Genomic DNA, 14,079 nt, shown 5'->3' with positions numbered 1-14,079 from the left:
CATTAGACTGGCCGTAACTTTTTTTTTGTGGAAATCCATAAATTTTCGGGTCTTAAAATATGAGGTTAGGAGTAATGAAAAACGGTGTAATTTTTTAACCCGATCCGATGATGCCTAGCCGTGCCCATTTGATCCCAAAGTATGGACAATTTCAAAAAATCACAATTTTTACAAAACTTTTTTTTGTTTCCAATTTATGTAATTTAATTTAATTTAATATGTATATACTTAAAATATATATAATTTAACTTTATTTCTTTAAATTTATTTTAATTTAATAAAATTTTAATTAAAGAATTAGATTGTCTATTTAATGAGAGATGTTTTGGTGTAAGACGGATACAATTGCCTGTAGTGCTCAACAACTTGCAGTAAGTACTGTTTGTCTTCTTCATTATAAGTAAGCGATCTGTTGTAGTCTGTGATCAATTTCAATGCTCTCTCTGCAGCGTCATTAACTACAGACAAATGCTGACAAATTCGTTTTCCCGCTATATAGTCTTCACTTTCTTGCCATGTTGAAGGATCTGATTCCAAAAAACTTGTTTCAATTCCTAAGCGGGTAAAGAATGTTTGAGTTCTTGATAAAATAAAATCATTTATATTCTTGCTGCCGTAAAGCGGTTTTTCTGACATTGTTGCAACAACTCTCTTTGGAACAGCATCTTCCTTCTGGTTATCGCTAGTAATTGCTTCCACCATTTTTCGCTTAATATGTGAAGGAATTTGATCACCAAAAAATGAAAGGCCAACCGCCTTTTCCGACAAATACCATAAATGATTTTTAATTTTATGTAAAAAGGCATTGGATACATTCTTATCGAAATATACAATCACATCTTGAATGAGCTTAAGGTCATTTTGTGGAGCAGCTATTGGATCCACACAACGAAACCAATATGGAACGTAGATGCAGGTTAAAAAAATACAAACGCTTCTTAGACTCTTTATCTCTGAAGTCGTTAACACGAATTGCTCGCGAAACAGAAACATTTTGTAGCAATATAGGCACTTCGACATAAACCTTGCGTGTGATGTTGCACCAGGTGACCGTACTTGTGAAAAATTTGGTACGTGTTCCCCAACAAAGAGCAATCATAGTTGTAGTAATTCTTTATAATCTTCACGAGTGTGGTGACTATTTAATGCAGTTAGACAAAAATTCTTAAATATTTCCACTTCAGCTATTGTAAAGACTTTCCGAACTTCATTTTCCGATATTCCACTTTTGAATGACTTAGAATTAATGTTTTTCCAGCTGTTAGAGAAACGATTGAATAAGGGAACTTCCGGTGCAGATGATTTGCCAAAATTTAGTTCGAACACTGCTTTAACTAGCAACTCACTAACATGGTGACGACAGGGAAAGAAAATAAAGATTTCGGCCCAACCTTTTTTCAAGCAAGAACGCTGCTCCATTATTAACTCCCGCATTAGCAGCTGTTGTATCAAATGTTACAATTTCCACTAAATCATCGAGCTTCTACTTGCACAAAAAAATTATGTATTTCTGCAGCTATTGCATCTCCCGTTGAACTTTCAATTTTCGCAGCTTTTCCATATTTTCTCCTGTGGCAACGAGAGACAATCTATCTTTCTTTTCTGTGCCTCGGATTTCTGCAAGCAGCTTGCCATTCCAGTGAAGGACAAAAACGTCGGGAATCTACAAACAAGTAAAAAGAAAGGTCAAGAATCCAAAATCTTATAAACATATTCAGTAAAACCATTACATTGAATCCATTAATAATCTCTTGAGCTTGTCTGCGACGATAATCTCTCCTCATCGAATATAATGTTGTTCGATTAAGAATTAAATCTTCCATTTTTATTGATGGCGTTCCATTAACACTTTGCATGGTATTTATGAAGGCAGCAACCGTTGCACTCACCAAATGCATGGCATCTCTTGTTGAGAGGTTACATTTGTCCATGCATGCAAGCATTCTATCATCAATAAAATAAATTTTTCCTCGATTTGCCTTTTTCGGTAGTAAATTAATGTTACTTCCGTCGGTATCTTCGCCTTCATTCATATCTTTTGCTGCATTTTCTTCGCCAGCAGAAATATCCTTTTCAGCATCCTCGGTATCAGAGACTTCAAGAGCATAATTAGCTTCAAATGGGATCAAATATTAAAAGAAAGAACCAGTAAAGCTTAACTTTAATAAACTTACTGTGAACTAAATGCTTTTCAAAGCGCTTTCTTTCTTCTTCCATTCGTTGCTCTTTGCGTTTTTCTTTTCTTGTGAGTACAGTATCGGCTCCATACATACTACCTGGACGTCCTCTATTTCTTTGGAGCAAAAGAAAGTCTTTATCTTCCTGCATTTTCATTATACCTAGGGCATCCATGGCTGCAATGTAAAATATGAAGTTTTCAATTTTATCCTTAAACTCTGCTTCATTTTTACGACACTTCTCGTTAGGAGTCTTGGAATGTTTTTGTAAATTTCTCCATTCCTCGTAAAGATTTTTAAGTTTTTTAATACAATTTTTTTCTTGCGCCGTAGGAATTCTAGCTTTTTTTCAAAATTCAATCGTGGCACCAATCGTGTATTTCATACTGCTTTCCAAAGTCAAGTTTTCGTGCCTCATTTTGTAAAACAATAATTGGAGCACCTGTTTCATTGATGGCAACTTGGCCCCCAAATTAACACTTTCACATTCACCCACAAGAAATAGTTTTTGCTCAGAACGTAATCTTTTTTTCAGAATGCCTGATAATGCTTTTGAACTCATTTTTTCACTAACTTATTACTTTTGTACTATTAAACGCATAAGACAGCTGAAACTGAATAAAAATGCAATGCCATAGCCTACCAATTCAAATATCGAGAAAAAAATGCACACTGAATAAGAATGCAATGTCAAAGCCTACTAATTCAAATGTCGAGTAAAAATTCAAAACTTTTAGCGTATTCAGCGAACACAACAATTGATGAATTGTTTAGTGATCACCAAAGTGTTGATTATGAAACAAATTTTTATTTTTATTATTAAGTGAAGTGTGAAAAATTATTTAAAAAGTACCTTTGCATAAAATTTAAAAATAATTATTTCATTTAGCAGCTGGCTCAACACACCGTTCATAAAACACAATTTCTATTACTCAACTGACGGTGACATATTTTCCACGTATCACTAATCAGTTATGTGTCCTGAAAGCGCCTTTTGTCAGGTGGCTTTCGCGATATAAATTGGGCCATGCCGCAATAAAGTAAACAAGATCATTAATTAAAATCGCATCACATCAATAAATATAAGATTCGAATAAAAAAATTGGAAACGAAAAAAAATTAGTAAAAATTGTGATTTTTTCAAATTTTCCATACTTTGGGATCAAATGGGCACGGTTAGACATCATCGGATCGGGCTGAAAAAATATACCGTTCTTTATTGCATCTAACCTCATGTTTAACGACCCGAGAACTTTTGGATTTTCAATTTTTATTTTTCTCCATACAAGCTGCGGCCAGTCTAGTGTACATGTTCTAACATAATACGAAACGCGTTGCCGCATTTTGCAAAATGAAGGAAGATTTTAAGATTTTATTAATTTGTTTTATATATTTTAATTTTTATATACAATATATTTTTAATTTTTATATATATTTTTAAACTTCATTATTTTTTTTTTTATATACATATTTTAGTTTTTATATATATTTTTTAATTTTATTAATTTTTTTAAATATTTTAGTTTTTATATATTTTTTTAAACTTTATTAATTGTTTTTATATATTTTAATTTTTATATATTTTTTTTTAATTTTTTAAAGTTTTTTTCTGTGTATATAATTAAAAAGAAAAAATGCAAACAAAGTTGGTTGTACAATCTGCGTATATACATTCCAACTCATTGTGCTACCGCTAACTCCAGCCACCAAAAATTAACACATTTTGATTTTCATGCAACCGTTGGACCAACATGGAAATCGGTTATACAACCATACTATACATGATACAACCGTTTATCCATCATGCCCATGTTTATACAACGCTTGGATTTACTCATATAACATATCACCCCTCTCGTTCTGGTTTCACCTCTGCTCGTTTCTTGGGCATACTTTTAGATGACATCGACTTCAGGCATTGATAACGCTTCTAAAGAGGGTTTTGTAAGGTACCACAAAGACTCTCTTACCTCCGTAATATCTTATCGGTCATATCCAAAGTTCTGTGAGAATGCTACCGGGAGATGAAGGGTTACGGAGAAGAAAAGCTGGCGCGAAATAGCTGACTAAGAAATGTTCACCAAATGTTTCTGGGACATATTTCATGCTTTTAAACAATAACAATGATGAACTTTTGCGCTTTATGAATATTACGAGGACACCGAATATTAGGCACTTCTATCATGGTCCGTTTTATTGAAATCAGTCAAAATCGCTTAAACGTTGATAGCGTTAAATAAGAGAAAAATATTGAGTGTGATGTAAACTCAGTTACAATTATAATTAGTGCCTAAAACAGCACTAATTTAACTACCGCAACGCAATTAAATAACTGTCACATGTTTATCCCAAACTAACATAAAGTTAATACCTAAATATCACACCCTGTAATAAAGCGTAACAGTTTCACAAGACAACAAATAAACATATTGACCCTGCTGCACAAAGCAACTATCCTGGAAGAAGCTGCTTTCATTCGTTTTTTTTATATTTTTCAATTTCTTCCAATTACAATATTCAATAAGCTCAAGATCAAGCTACGCTTTCTTAACAGGTGCAAAAACACTTACTTATGGAGCTCATTCATTGAACTCTTCAGAAGCTACATTGTATGTATGTATATACAAGCTCATGTAGATGTGCATTCGTTGGCACGCACACATTAATGCATCCAGTTGTAAATAAGTGCTTTTTGATATTTTGTGCGACAGTTACATTTAAATACGCACAGACGTTTATTTTATATTTCATATATCATATTTTTCTTTTGATCTGCATATGATAAACTAATGAAAAAGTGAAACTTCTTTTTATTTGCTTATAAACAAGCTTCTATTAAAAAAAAAAGTACTTAAAAAGAAAAAGAGCAAAATTGCTGCCACTGAGTATTTATTTAAACAATTCATAAGTTCATCTTGTCGTCGCTGCCGGCCTCGCGCTAGGCCGTTGGTCAGGGGCCGATCAGTCAGCTAGCCGCTGACAGACACTAGCGAATACGCGGCGAATGCAATGAGAGCCGAGTAGCGGCATGTTAAACACATTTTTTTACAATAATAATAATTACATGTACTATACTTAGGAAGTGCGGCCGTACAGGTATGTGTGTATGAGCGCGAAAAATGCTCGCAATATACAATAAGTACACATGAGCCGTGTGGCCATGAGCTGTGCAGCGCATAGTTGTCAGTGGTCAGAATGGTTTCTTATCTTTTGCCTTTTAGTTTTTTCGTATTTTAACACTTTGCTCGAATTTAGGCACGACCGACAACATTTACTAATAAACATACTCGGAAGAAGTGGTAGCATTTCCAGTCTGCAGTTGATGGACATTTTTGTGGCGTATATTTTTTGTTTTTTTGGTTTATTTCTTTTTTTCATTTTCATTAGTGTTAGTTGCATTCGTTTAAATGGGGTTTAAGAAAGTATGAATATTATATTAAAAAATTTAGTCATAAGCGGAGCGTCTCGCCCTGTAAAATCATTCATGTCTTGGACGGCGAGCGAAACAGAACTATACGAAACATTCGGATTGACTTGGGATTAACAAAAGTAGAGGATATTTTGAATTATTATAGTTAAACGGTGTTGAACGGTTCGCGCGCTACAGAGGGTTCGAGTAAACTCTGTACGCACATCGAAGCACGAAAACGTTACGCGATTGTTTGAAGTTGCTAATTGATCTAAAATTAATACGTTTCCGTTACTATTTACGTGTGTAGTTAGTTGGGCTCAAAGAGGAGTTCGAAAATCGATAGCCATGCAATTCGGAATCTACGCGTTGATAATATTTGGATTATTTTACTTCTCGGAAGGTACGGTTTCCAAACGAAAATTTTAAAAAGCGGAAGTGATTGTGAAAACAGTGAAAGAGTAGAAAAATGGCGAAAAGTTAAACTAAAATAGAAAAACAGTTGGAATGAGTGATGCTGTTGTGCATCAAATCTGAAAAATGAAAACTTTAATTCAGCAGAAAATTGTTTAAGTGACTGAAAAATAATAGCTTATATTTTGAACTATAATTCAATAAATTGAATAGATCACAAATGCTAAAAAGTTGTAAAGAAGTTTAAATGCATATATATCCATACAAAAATATGTATGCATATATAGGGTGATCAATCATGAGGTGCTTTTTTCAATAGTTAAAAAAAAACAAAAATGTAAATTATGTTCAAAACCTTTATTTATCATTTGAAAGGACATTCTTTGACATTTACTTTTTGAATATGACTTCATTCAAATGTTGGCCGCAACTACGCTTAAGGTGGTCCATTCTGAAGGTCCAATTTTCAATCACTCGTTCGAGCATTTCGACTGGTATGTCGTGAATAACACGCGTAATGTTGGCTTCCAGAGCTTCAATCGTAGCTGGTTTATCAGCATAGACCTTGGACTTCACGAATCCCCAAAGAAAAAAGTCCAAAGGTGTGATATCGCAAGATCTTGGTGGCCAACTCACAGGTCCTAAACGTGAAATCAGCTGCTCTCCGAAATGACTTCTCAATAAAGTCATTGTTTCACGAGCTGTATGGCAAGTGGCTTGTCACAGAACGCTGATTTTCATAATACAGTTGAACAATTTGTAGACGTTGTTGCGGTGTGAGTCTTTCCATGATGAAATGCCAAACGCTGTTCAACAAATCCACGATGACAGTTTGCCACAACTCGCGCGCGATCTGTAAAAAAAACGCAAATGAAAAAACTCCTCTTAATTGATCACCCTATATTATTTTGGGAAAACAGAAATCCATTATTTTCTCGTTAGATGCCTGTAGTGATCAATATCTCGTAAATTATGGATCAAACAATTCAAAGTTTATGCTCGTTACAAACAATTATTTTGCTGTTTTTTGTTTGTTCCATTCAGTTGTGAGTTACAGACCATGCAAGCTGAAATTGTGAATGAATATTGAAACGGCTAATTACGTGCAATTTAGATTTCGTCGATTCCGTTCAGGCATTTTTGATGTTAAAGAAAATGTCGATAAAATTACAGAAATAATCTAATGATGATCGACCGTAAAACCATTTGCGTAAAACAATTGGCGTAAAAATTTTGGATTTCTTCTTGCCCAAACTAACATAATTGATGTGCACATTCTTTGCCGTATATTTGGTCCAGCTTCTGCGGTTTCAATTTGTGGTGTGCTTGTTGATTTAGGCGTAGTGGAGGGGCTTACTACAGTTTCGTGTCGACTTTGAACTGTTTAGTTTAAGTTTTTAAGTTCTTCATGACCTTCGTAGTTTTTCTACAACCTACTGAAGGCCACCCGCTATTAGAAAAAAAAACTTTTCCAATTACTTGATGCTTCATAGCGTACTTCCAATCCGGGACCCAATAAATAAACACATAAACGCAATAGGCTTCAGCAGTGTTTGTATACTAACGCAATTTTTTTTTGAATTCAAGATTGAAGGTATAATAAACATTTTAAAGATCGTGAAACGCCAGAAATGGGAAGAAAATTAGTATAGGTAATGTTAGAATGAATTTTCTTTCACAGAGCACATTCAGGCATTAATAAAGCTGCCATTATGATATGAAAGCACTGCTTATAGTATCTAACCGCATACGTTGGAGAAGCTTTTTCGAAGCCCTATAATCCTCATAGGAGTAATCCGAAAAAAAGATAAGAAAACCAGTCCAAGTTACAAATAACTCCCTCCAAAGTCCTTGCATTAGGTAATATCCTACTCAAGGAAAAAATATTTGTCTTATATTTTTACACAGAGGCATCAGCCATCAAAGAAGCCCTTCTAAATACTATCTTATCAAACTTGTTTTGGATTCCATATCCAATTGATATTATAACACATACAATCACTGACGAACCATATCCTTGAGAGCAAAGAGAGCGTGGAGCTCATTTTACTGCCTTTGGACTGCTCTTGAAAAAATTGACCCCAAGTCAACTTAGCTAACGATAAGGGATCATGAAGGCGTTTAATGTTGTTAAAAGGGGCTGGTCGGTGGCATCCGAGAAAGAGAATCAGTGTAAATCAGTCTAAACCAGCCACCTAGCAGCTGTGTGCTTTTATTTAGCCAAAAAGGAGACTTATAAAATAAATAAATCATGAAAATTAAAAAATAACATCTGAGGTATTACTGTTCATCGAACAAATGACAATGAAACGCAAATAATTTGTCCCTCAAAAATCGAAAATTAAGACTTGCTTAATAGCCGTAGCCCAATGGCTTGGTGCGTGACTACTATTCGGGAGTGCATAGGCAGCAAAATGATACAAAAAGTTGTTTCTAATAGAGGTCGCTCCTTGGAAAGCATTGCCAAACCTCCGAGTGTATTTCTGCCATGAAAAAGCTTCTCATAAAAAACCATTTGCTGTTCGGATTCGGCTTAAAACTATAGGTCTTTCCATTTGTGGACCAACATCAAGACGTACGCTACAAATACTAGGTTGTTCAATAAGTATTGCGGTTCCATAAGAAAAAACACAATTTTATGGCTTGAAATACACTTAATAATCCCTGAAGCAAGAATCTGCGGAAAAATACGCTTCCACAGCTTTTATGCCGTCATCATTTGATGAAAAACGTTCTCCACGCATGCATTTAATTAGGTCTGGAGTCAGATGGAACTTGATAGGGGACAAATCTGGTGACTACTATGGATGCTCCAACAATTAATGGATTTTAGCCATTGTCAAAATGCTCTTATGACACGGCGTATTGTTTTGATGAAAAATAATTTTTTTTCTTTTGTAAACTGGATTTTTTTCATGAATTATTTCCTTCAGCTGGTCTAAAAGATTGTAATAATATTCAGAATTTATTGTTTTACTAGTTTGTAAGTAATCCGCAAACAAAATTTCCTTCGCATCACAAAAAACTGATTCTAACACCTTCTTGGGCGATTTCTGGACATCACCTCGTTTCAGAGCCGAAGAGCGAGCTCACACCACTCTTTAGCATTCCGTTTTGATTTATGATCATGGTCATAGTTCCAAGTCTCAATCAATGAATCGTTGCACAAAATCCACTTTATCCTTTATAAAACGCTCTAAATGTTGCTGAGAAAGTCGCATTCGAATGTGTTTTTGTTCCATTGTTAGCGAATGCGGCACCCATTGTGCACACAGCTTTCTGAAACCCAATGCTTCAGTCAAAATATTGCTTACACTGCCCAATGAGATGCCTAAGGCTTCTACTAAATCTCGTTTAGTTACTTGGCGATTTTCCAATACGATTTCCTGTACTTCCCTACGATTTATGGTGTTGTTGCTGTTTTTGGACGTCCTTGACGTGGATCGTCTTTAAGGCTCGTACGACCATGTTTAAATTCAGCAACCCATTTTTCTACTGTACTAATTGATGGCGAAAAATCCTTATACACTTTCAACATTCGTTCAAAAATTTTCGTTGCTTTTAAACCTTCCAAAAATTAAAATTCAATCACTTGATTTTTTCCCTTATAGAAAATACACTGACACGTCGGTACTAAATGGCTTGCAAACAAAGAATGAATTGACAGATTGAAATGAAACTTCACATACGTTTATATGAAGAGTGTACCAATACAACAAAAAAAAAAAGTTTAGGCTAGTAGCAGTGCCCTCTTTTATCGAACCGTAAAACTTATTGAAAAACCTGCTAAGAGGAGGAACTCGGCTAAACACCTAACAGAAGTGTACAATGAAGGGACAATGATATCCCCAGAAGTCCAGAAATGTAAAAATCACATCTGCCAGAATGTTTCTCATACTCCATCCACTCCCTCATTATACGTTCTTAAAACACTTTCTCGCTCGAAAAGTATTCGTATAATCTTAAAAGAAAGCTTAAGTTGGGAAAGAACTGTGTTATTCAGCACTTTTAACTTTATTCTAATATTTTCATTATTAATCTACTATTATTTACTATTCTTTCTATTTTCAAGGCAAGCCATGCCCGGAGAAGACGCGCCCACACAAAACACGTTGCGAGGCGTATTACAAATGTATTGAATTACCCTCCAAGCGCTATGTTTGGGTGCCAGAAAAATGCGAATCGGGCCTGATATACGAACACAATCTTGGCTTATGCGTATTGCCCGACGACGACTGGGAGTGCACACTGGGAGTTAGCACACACGATGGCAAGGTAGAGGATAATGAGAGGAATAAAGCGGCGGTATTAGGTCAAGGCCAGATGCAAACAACGAAGACAACACAACAAATGAATGTGATGAAAGACGCAGATTTATATATTATAAATAATAAGGACGGAACTATTGCTGATGCTGATGCGATGACCACATTGAAGAACGGCGCAAATGAAAATGATATGGAAGTGATAATAGATAGCAGCGTGGGCAGCGAAGAAGAAGTGGAGCACGATGACAGCCTAATAGAGTCTAGTGGTGATGGTGTTGGCGAGCTGATGGAATTAGATGGTTTTCTGCGGGCGGAAAACCGCGAGACAGAAGAACATCATGAGGGGCAGCTCATCGAAAACGATGAAAATGATATTAAACCCGACACAGCGACGAAAAAGTCAAAAATCGATCCCAAACTTACGGCACATCTACAGCGATTATCGCAATTGATTGATGGCCTGAAAGATCAATATCAGCAGGGCGAGAAGGAACAAACGGAATTGCGACCCGATCAGTTGAATGCTTTCTTGGCGCATTTTAATATACAAAACAAGTTTAATTTGATCAAACCTACCTTTGAGAAGAATTCGAAAGAAACAGCAGATACAACCACGACTACAGCGCCACCAGAGTCCACTATGGTGTATGCCAAATACCAAATACCTTCAAAAAATAAAACACGCCTACAAGAGCATTTAGATAATAAATTAAAGCCAGAAACAAAAGTCGTACTTACCAATACCCTGCCGAAACATTACGGTACTACGGGCTATGCGAATTCGCAAATTGTGGTAAATCGTCCCGAGGGTTCGGTACTTTTTACTTTGCCACATTATGGCAATCAGCAGACGTCTGAGTATGGCCACAATACGCCAAAAATATCTGAAGATACTTTGAAAACTGTATTAGAGCTGTCTAAACAAATGATTGCCACACAAAACATACCAAAAATAATACCAAACACCGGATATTACGCGCAACCACTAATACAACCACTTTTCCTGCCCGCTTCTGCCTTTCAAACCCAAGCACAAGCAAACCCCTTTGCAGCATATTTCAATAGCGTTAATAATAATAAACCACAAGAAGATTATGATGCTAATGGCGGCAAGTTTGGCCCTTTTACAGATTCTTACAATAACCCTTCAGGACATAACCAGCTACTCCGGCCCGCTAGCAGTTATAACAAGCCGGCCAATACCATCATACACAACAACGTAATACCTATACATCTGACATCCACAAACTCGGGTGAAAAGGAAATTGTTGACAACTATGGCCAAAGTTTAGGGCTTTATCCGCCACTTAACAGTGCCGAAAGCAACGGCTATCACCAGCAATTCCATACGAATAGTTTTGGTGACAATAAATTTCTTATCAGTCACACCACAACTCGGCCACAAATTTCTACTACACCGTCACCGACCGGCTATGCTGCACAATATCCTTCGCCATTTCCTACAGAGTTAGGCGCCACTACAATACGCCCCATACACTTTGAACCCACATCACCAACACTTACAGAGTACTTTTCGCCTAGTCCTCACTTAAATGATAATAACGTCAATAAGCTGTTTCAATCGACCGATCGTTATCCAACGGTACAATACGACGATCTGCCGCGCCCCATGAGTTTAGGGCGGCCATCACTCTTCTCGCCACAGATGGATAAGCACAAAGTCAAGGTACGTCCAAATGGTCATACAATTGAGAGCATGGAAGTCGAAGCGGATGATTACAATGATAATCAAGCGCGACCACTGCCGCAATTATTCACTTATAACTATGACAATGATAAACCTGATATGAGCAATCAGTATCAAGAGCTGGTTTATGGTGGGCATAGTGGTGGCAACAAGCACGCCTATATGCCGCGACCCTCCGCGGGTGTTGGCTCCACACGCCCACCCTATACAATTGGCGCAAACAAGCTGAAGCCATATAACACTCATTCCTCCTCTTCATTTGCCGATGGCACCCAATTGGTCAATATGGGTGGAAATTTCATTAGTTTCGATGCCTTTCAGAATTCAATACTGCCACTACTCGGCCAATCACAATCGCTTAGTGATTTAAATAATGTTGAAGTTATCACTTGCGCTACCGGCGTACGCCAACCGAACACCACCGACTGTACGCGTTACTATGTCTGTAGCAAAAAGGATGGCAAAGTACTCTCGTACTCCTGTCCGCCATATACCGCATTCAATGCACAATCGCGAATTTGTGATGCTCATACGTACGCGGTATGCTCACCGGATGCAATTATCAGCAGCTATACAGTGTCGGAGAATAAACGCTTGCATATGGAGGCGTTGAAAGCGTGGCAGGATGCCAAGCGTCGACAAGAGCAAGCTATTAAAGCGGAAAATATTGCAAATTTGATGCAAAAATATGGTGGCCAAACACAAGCGGCGAATGAAGATGGCGTGCACGAGGATAGTAGTGAGAAGGATATGCTGAACGCGTATGTGCAGCAAGCAGCTGCTATGAAGGTCTATAGCACAACGGCTAAGCCCACATCAGCGCCGGTGAAGAAGAGAAAATACTATTGCAAAGAAGGTGATAAAATTGCTGATCAAACTTCGATGAGCAGTTACTTTGTCTGCTACAAAAATGCGCAGGGTATGATGAAGGGCCACAAGATGACTTGCAGCAAAGGTTTGATTTTCTGCACAAAAAGTGCAATGTGTACGCTGCCCAATAGATGCACGTAATGTAAAAAGACGGCGACGGCGACGGCGATGACGACTATTTAAAACGAACGGATGTGGTGAACTGCAAATATTAACGGAAACGGAACATTGCTAAGGAACTTGGTGTGATATGAAATGTCAATTGAAGCAGCTAAGATATACAAAGAGTGTTGCCAGTTTCTTATTTTTCGATAGAATAATGAGCATATGAAACTTCGTGGATTTCGCAATCTGTCGTTAGACCATATTTTTGTGTGATTGCGCACAAGCATTTAGAACTAGCAGATTTGTAATGCATAGGTGTCTTTCCGTTTGTTTAGCGTAATAAATTTTTATTTAACTACACTTTAGTGTAAAAGTTAATTCGCTTTGTCAAGCGATATGTGCATGTAGATGGACTTGGGGATCTGCGCGCGAGTGTCGTTAATGCAAACTGACAAACTTGCTATTTTGCCAAATTTACTTGTTATGTATTAATTTTAAAAACACATTCGCTAGCTTGTAAGTTATTTATTATATATTTAGTTAAAGTACGATTAAAAATATTGTATACGAATGTACTATAATTCGAGAATTTGTAAGCGCTAAGACTAAAAAATAAAATAAAAAATATAATGCAACAAAAACAATGCAAAACTATTAACTAAAAAGAAATTTGTTTATTTTAGTAGATTTCTTTTCGCTTTTCATATTATAACCTGACCTAATGAACCATTAAACTAGTTTGTAACACTGACCAAGTAAGAGTTTACTGCTCGGCCGTTCTTTAGCTTACTAAACAAGCCACCGAATGTAAGTACATACATACTTGTATGTGCATATGTAAGTACATGAAAAAAAGTTCTGTTGTTATTCTCTACTAACCACAGTACTTGCGCATCGCAAATATTGAAATCTTGTTACGTTTTTGACGGATCGTACTCGAGGGTTTATTGCCATGTAGATGAGGCCATAAGCCAAACTAATCTTAAAAGTGCATTTAAATTATTAAGCTTCAAGAGAAATTAAGAAAAATAAAATGAAAAGATTAAACCAAAAAAAAAAAAAAAAAGCATGCAAAAAAAATCCCATTATCGCTGTGATTTATGTTTGCGTTGTAAATTTCACTTTTTT

At 36.4% G+C, this 14,079-nt stretch overlaps 1 protein-coding gene across 1 annotated transcript; it reads left to right on the top strand.

Annotated features, from left to right (window-relative positions):
* Nucleotides 1–8,111: 8,111 nt before the first annotated feature.
* LOC129248908 (uncharacterized) lies at nucleotides 8,112–13,496 on the top strand. The gene is made up of 2 exons (XM_054888519.1): nucleotides 8,112–8,172; nucleotides 10,073–13,496. The coding sequence occupies exons 1-2, from the start codon at nucleotides 8,112–8,114 to the stop codon at nucleotides 12,985–12,987; spliced, it is 2,976 nt and encodes a 991-aa protein (XP_054744494.1). The 3' UTR covers nucleotides 12,988–13,496.
* The last annotated feature ends 583 nt before the right edge of the window (nucleotides 13,497–14,079 follow it).

Source organism: Anastrepha obliqua, chromosome 5 (genome assembly GCF_027943255.1).
Source record: "Anastrepha obliqua isolate idAnaObli1 chromosome 5, idAnaObli1_1.0, whole genome shotgun sequence".
Classification (NCBI taxonomy): domain Eukaryota; kingdom Metazoa; phylum Arthropoda; class Insecta; order Diptera; family Tephritidae; genus Anastrepha; species Anastrepha obliqua.
This window is presented reverse-complemented; position numbering and strand designations above follow the sequence as displayed.

Bases quoted from the DNA above. Each gene is read 5' to 3' on its own strand.
- LOC129248908 (XM_054888519.1), top strand. From the start codon at position 8,112: ATGAAGGCGTTTAATGTTGTTAAAAGGGGCTGGTCGGTGGCATCCGAG. The intron at 8,173-10,072 runs GTAAATCAGTCT...TCTATTTTCAAG, and splicing joins ATCCGAGAAAGAGAATCAGT to GCAAGCCATGCCCGGAGAAG.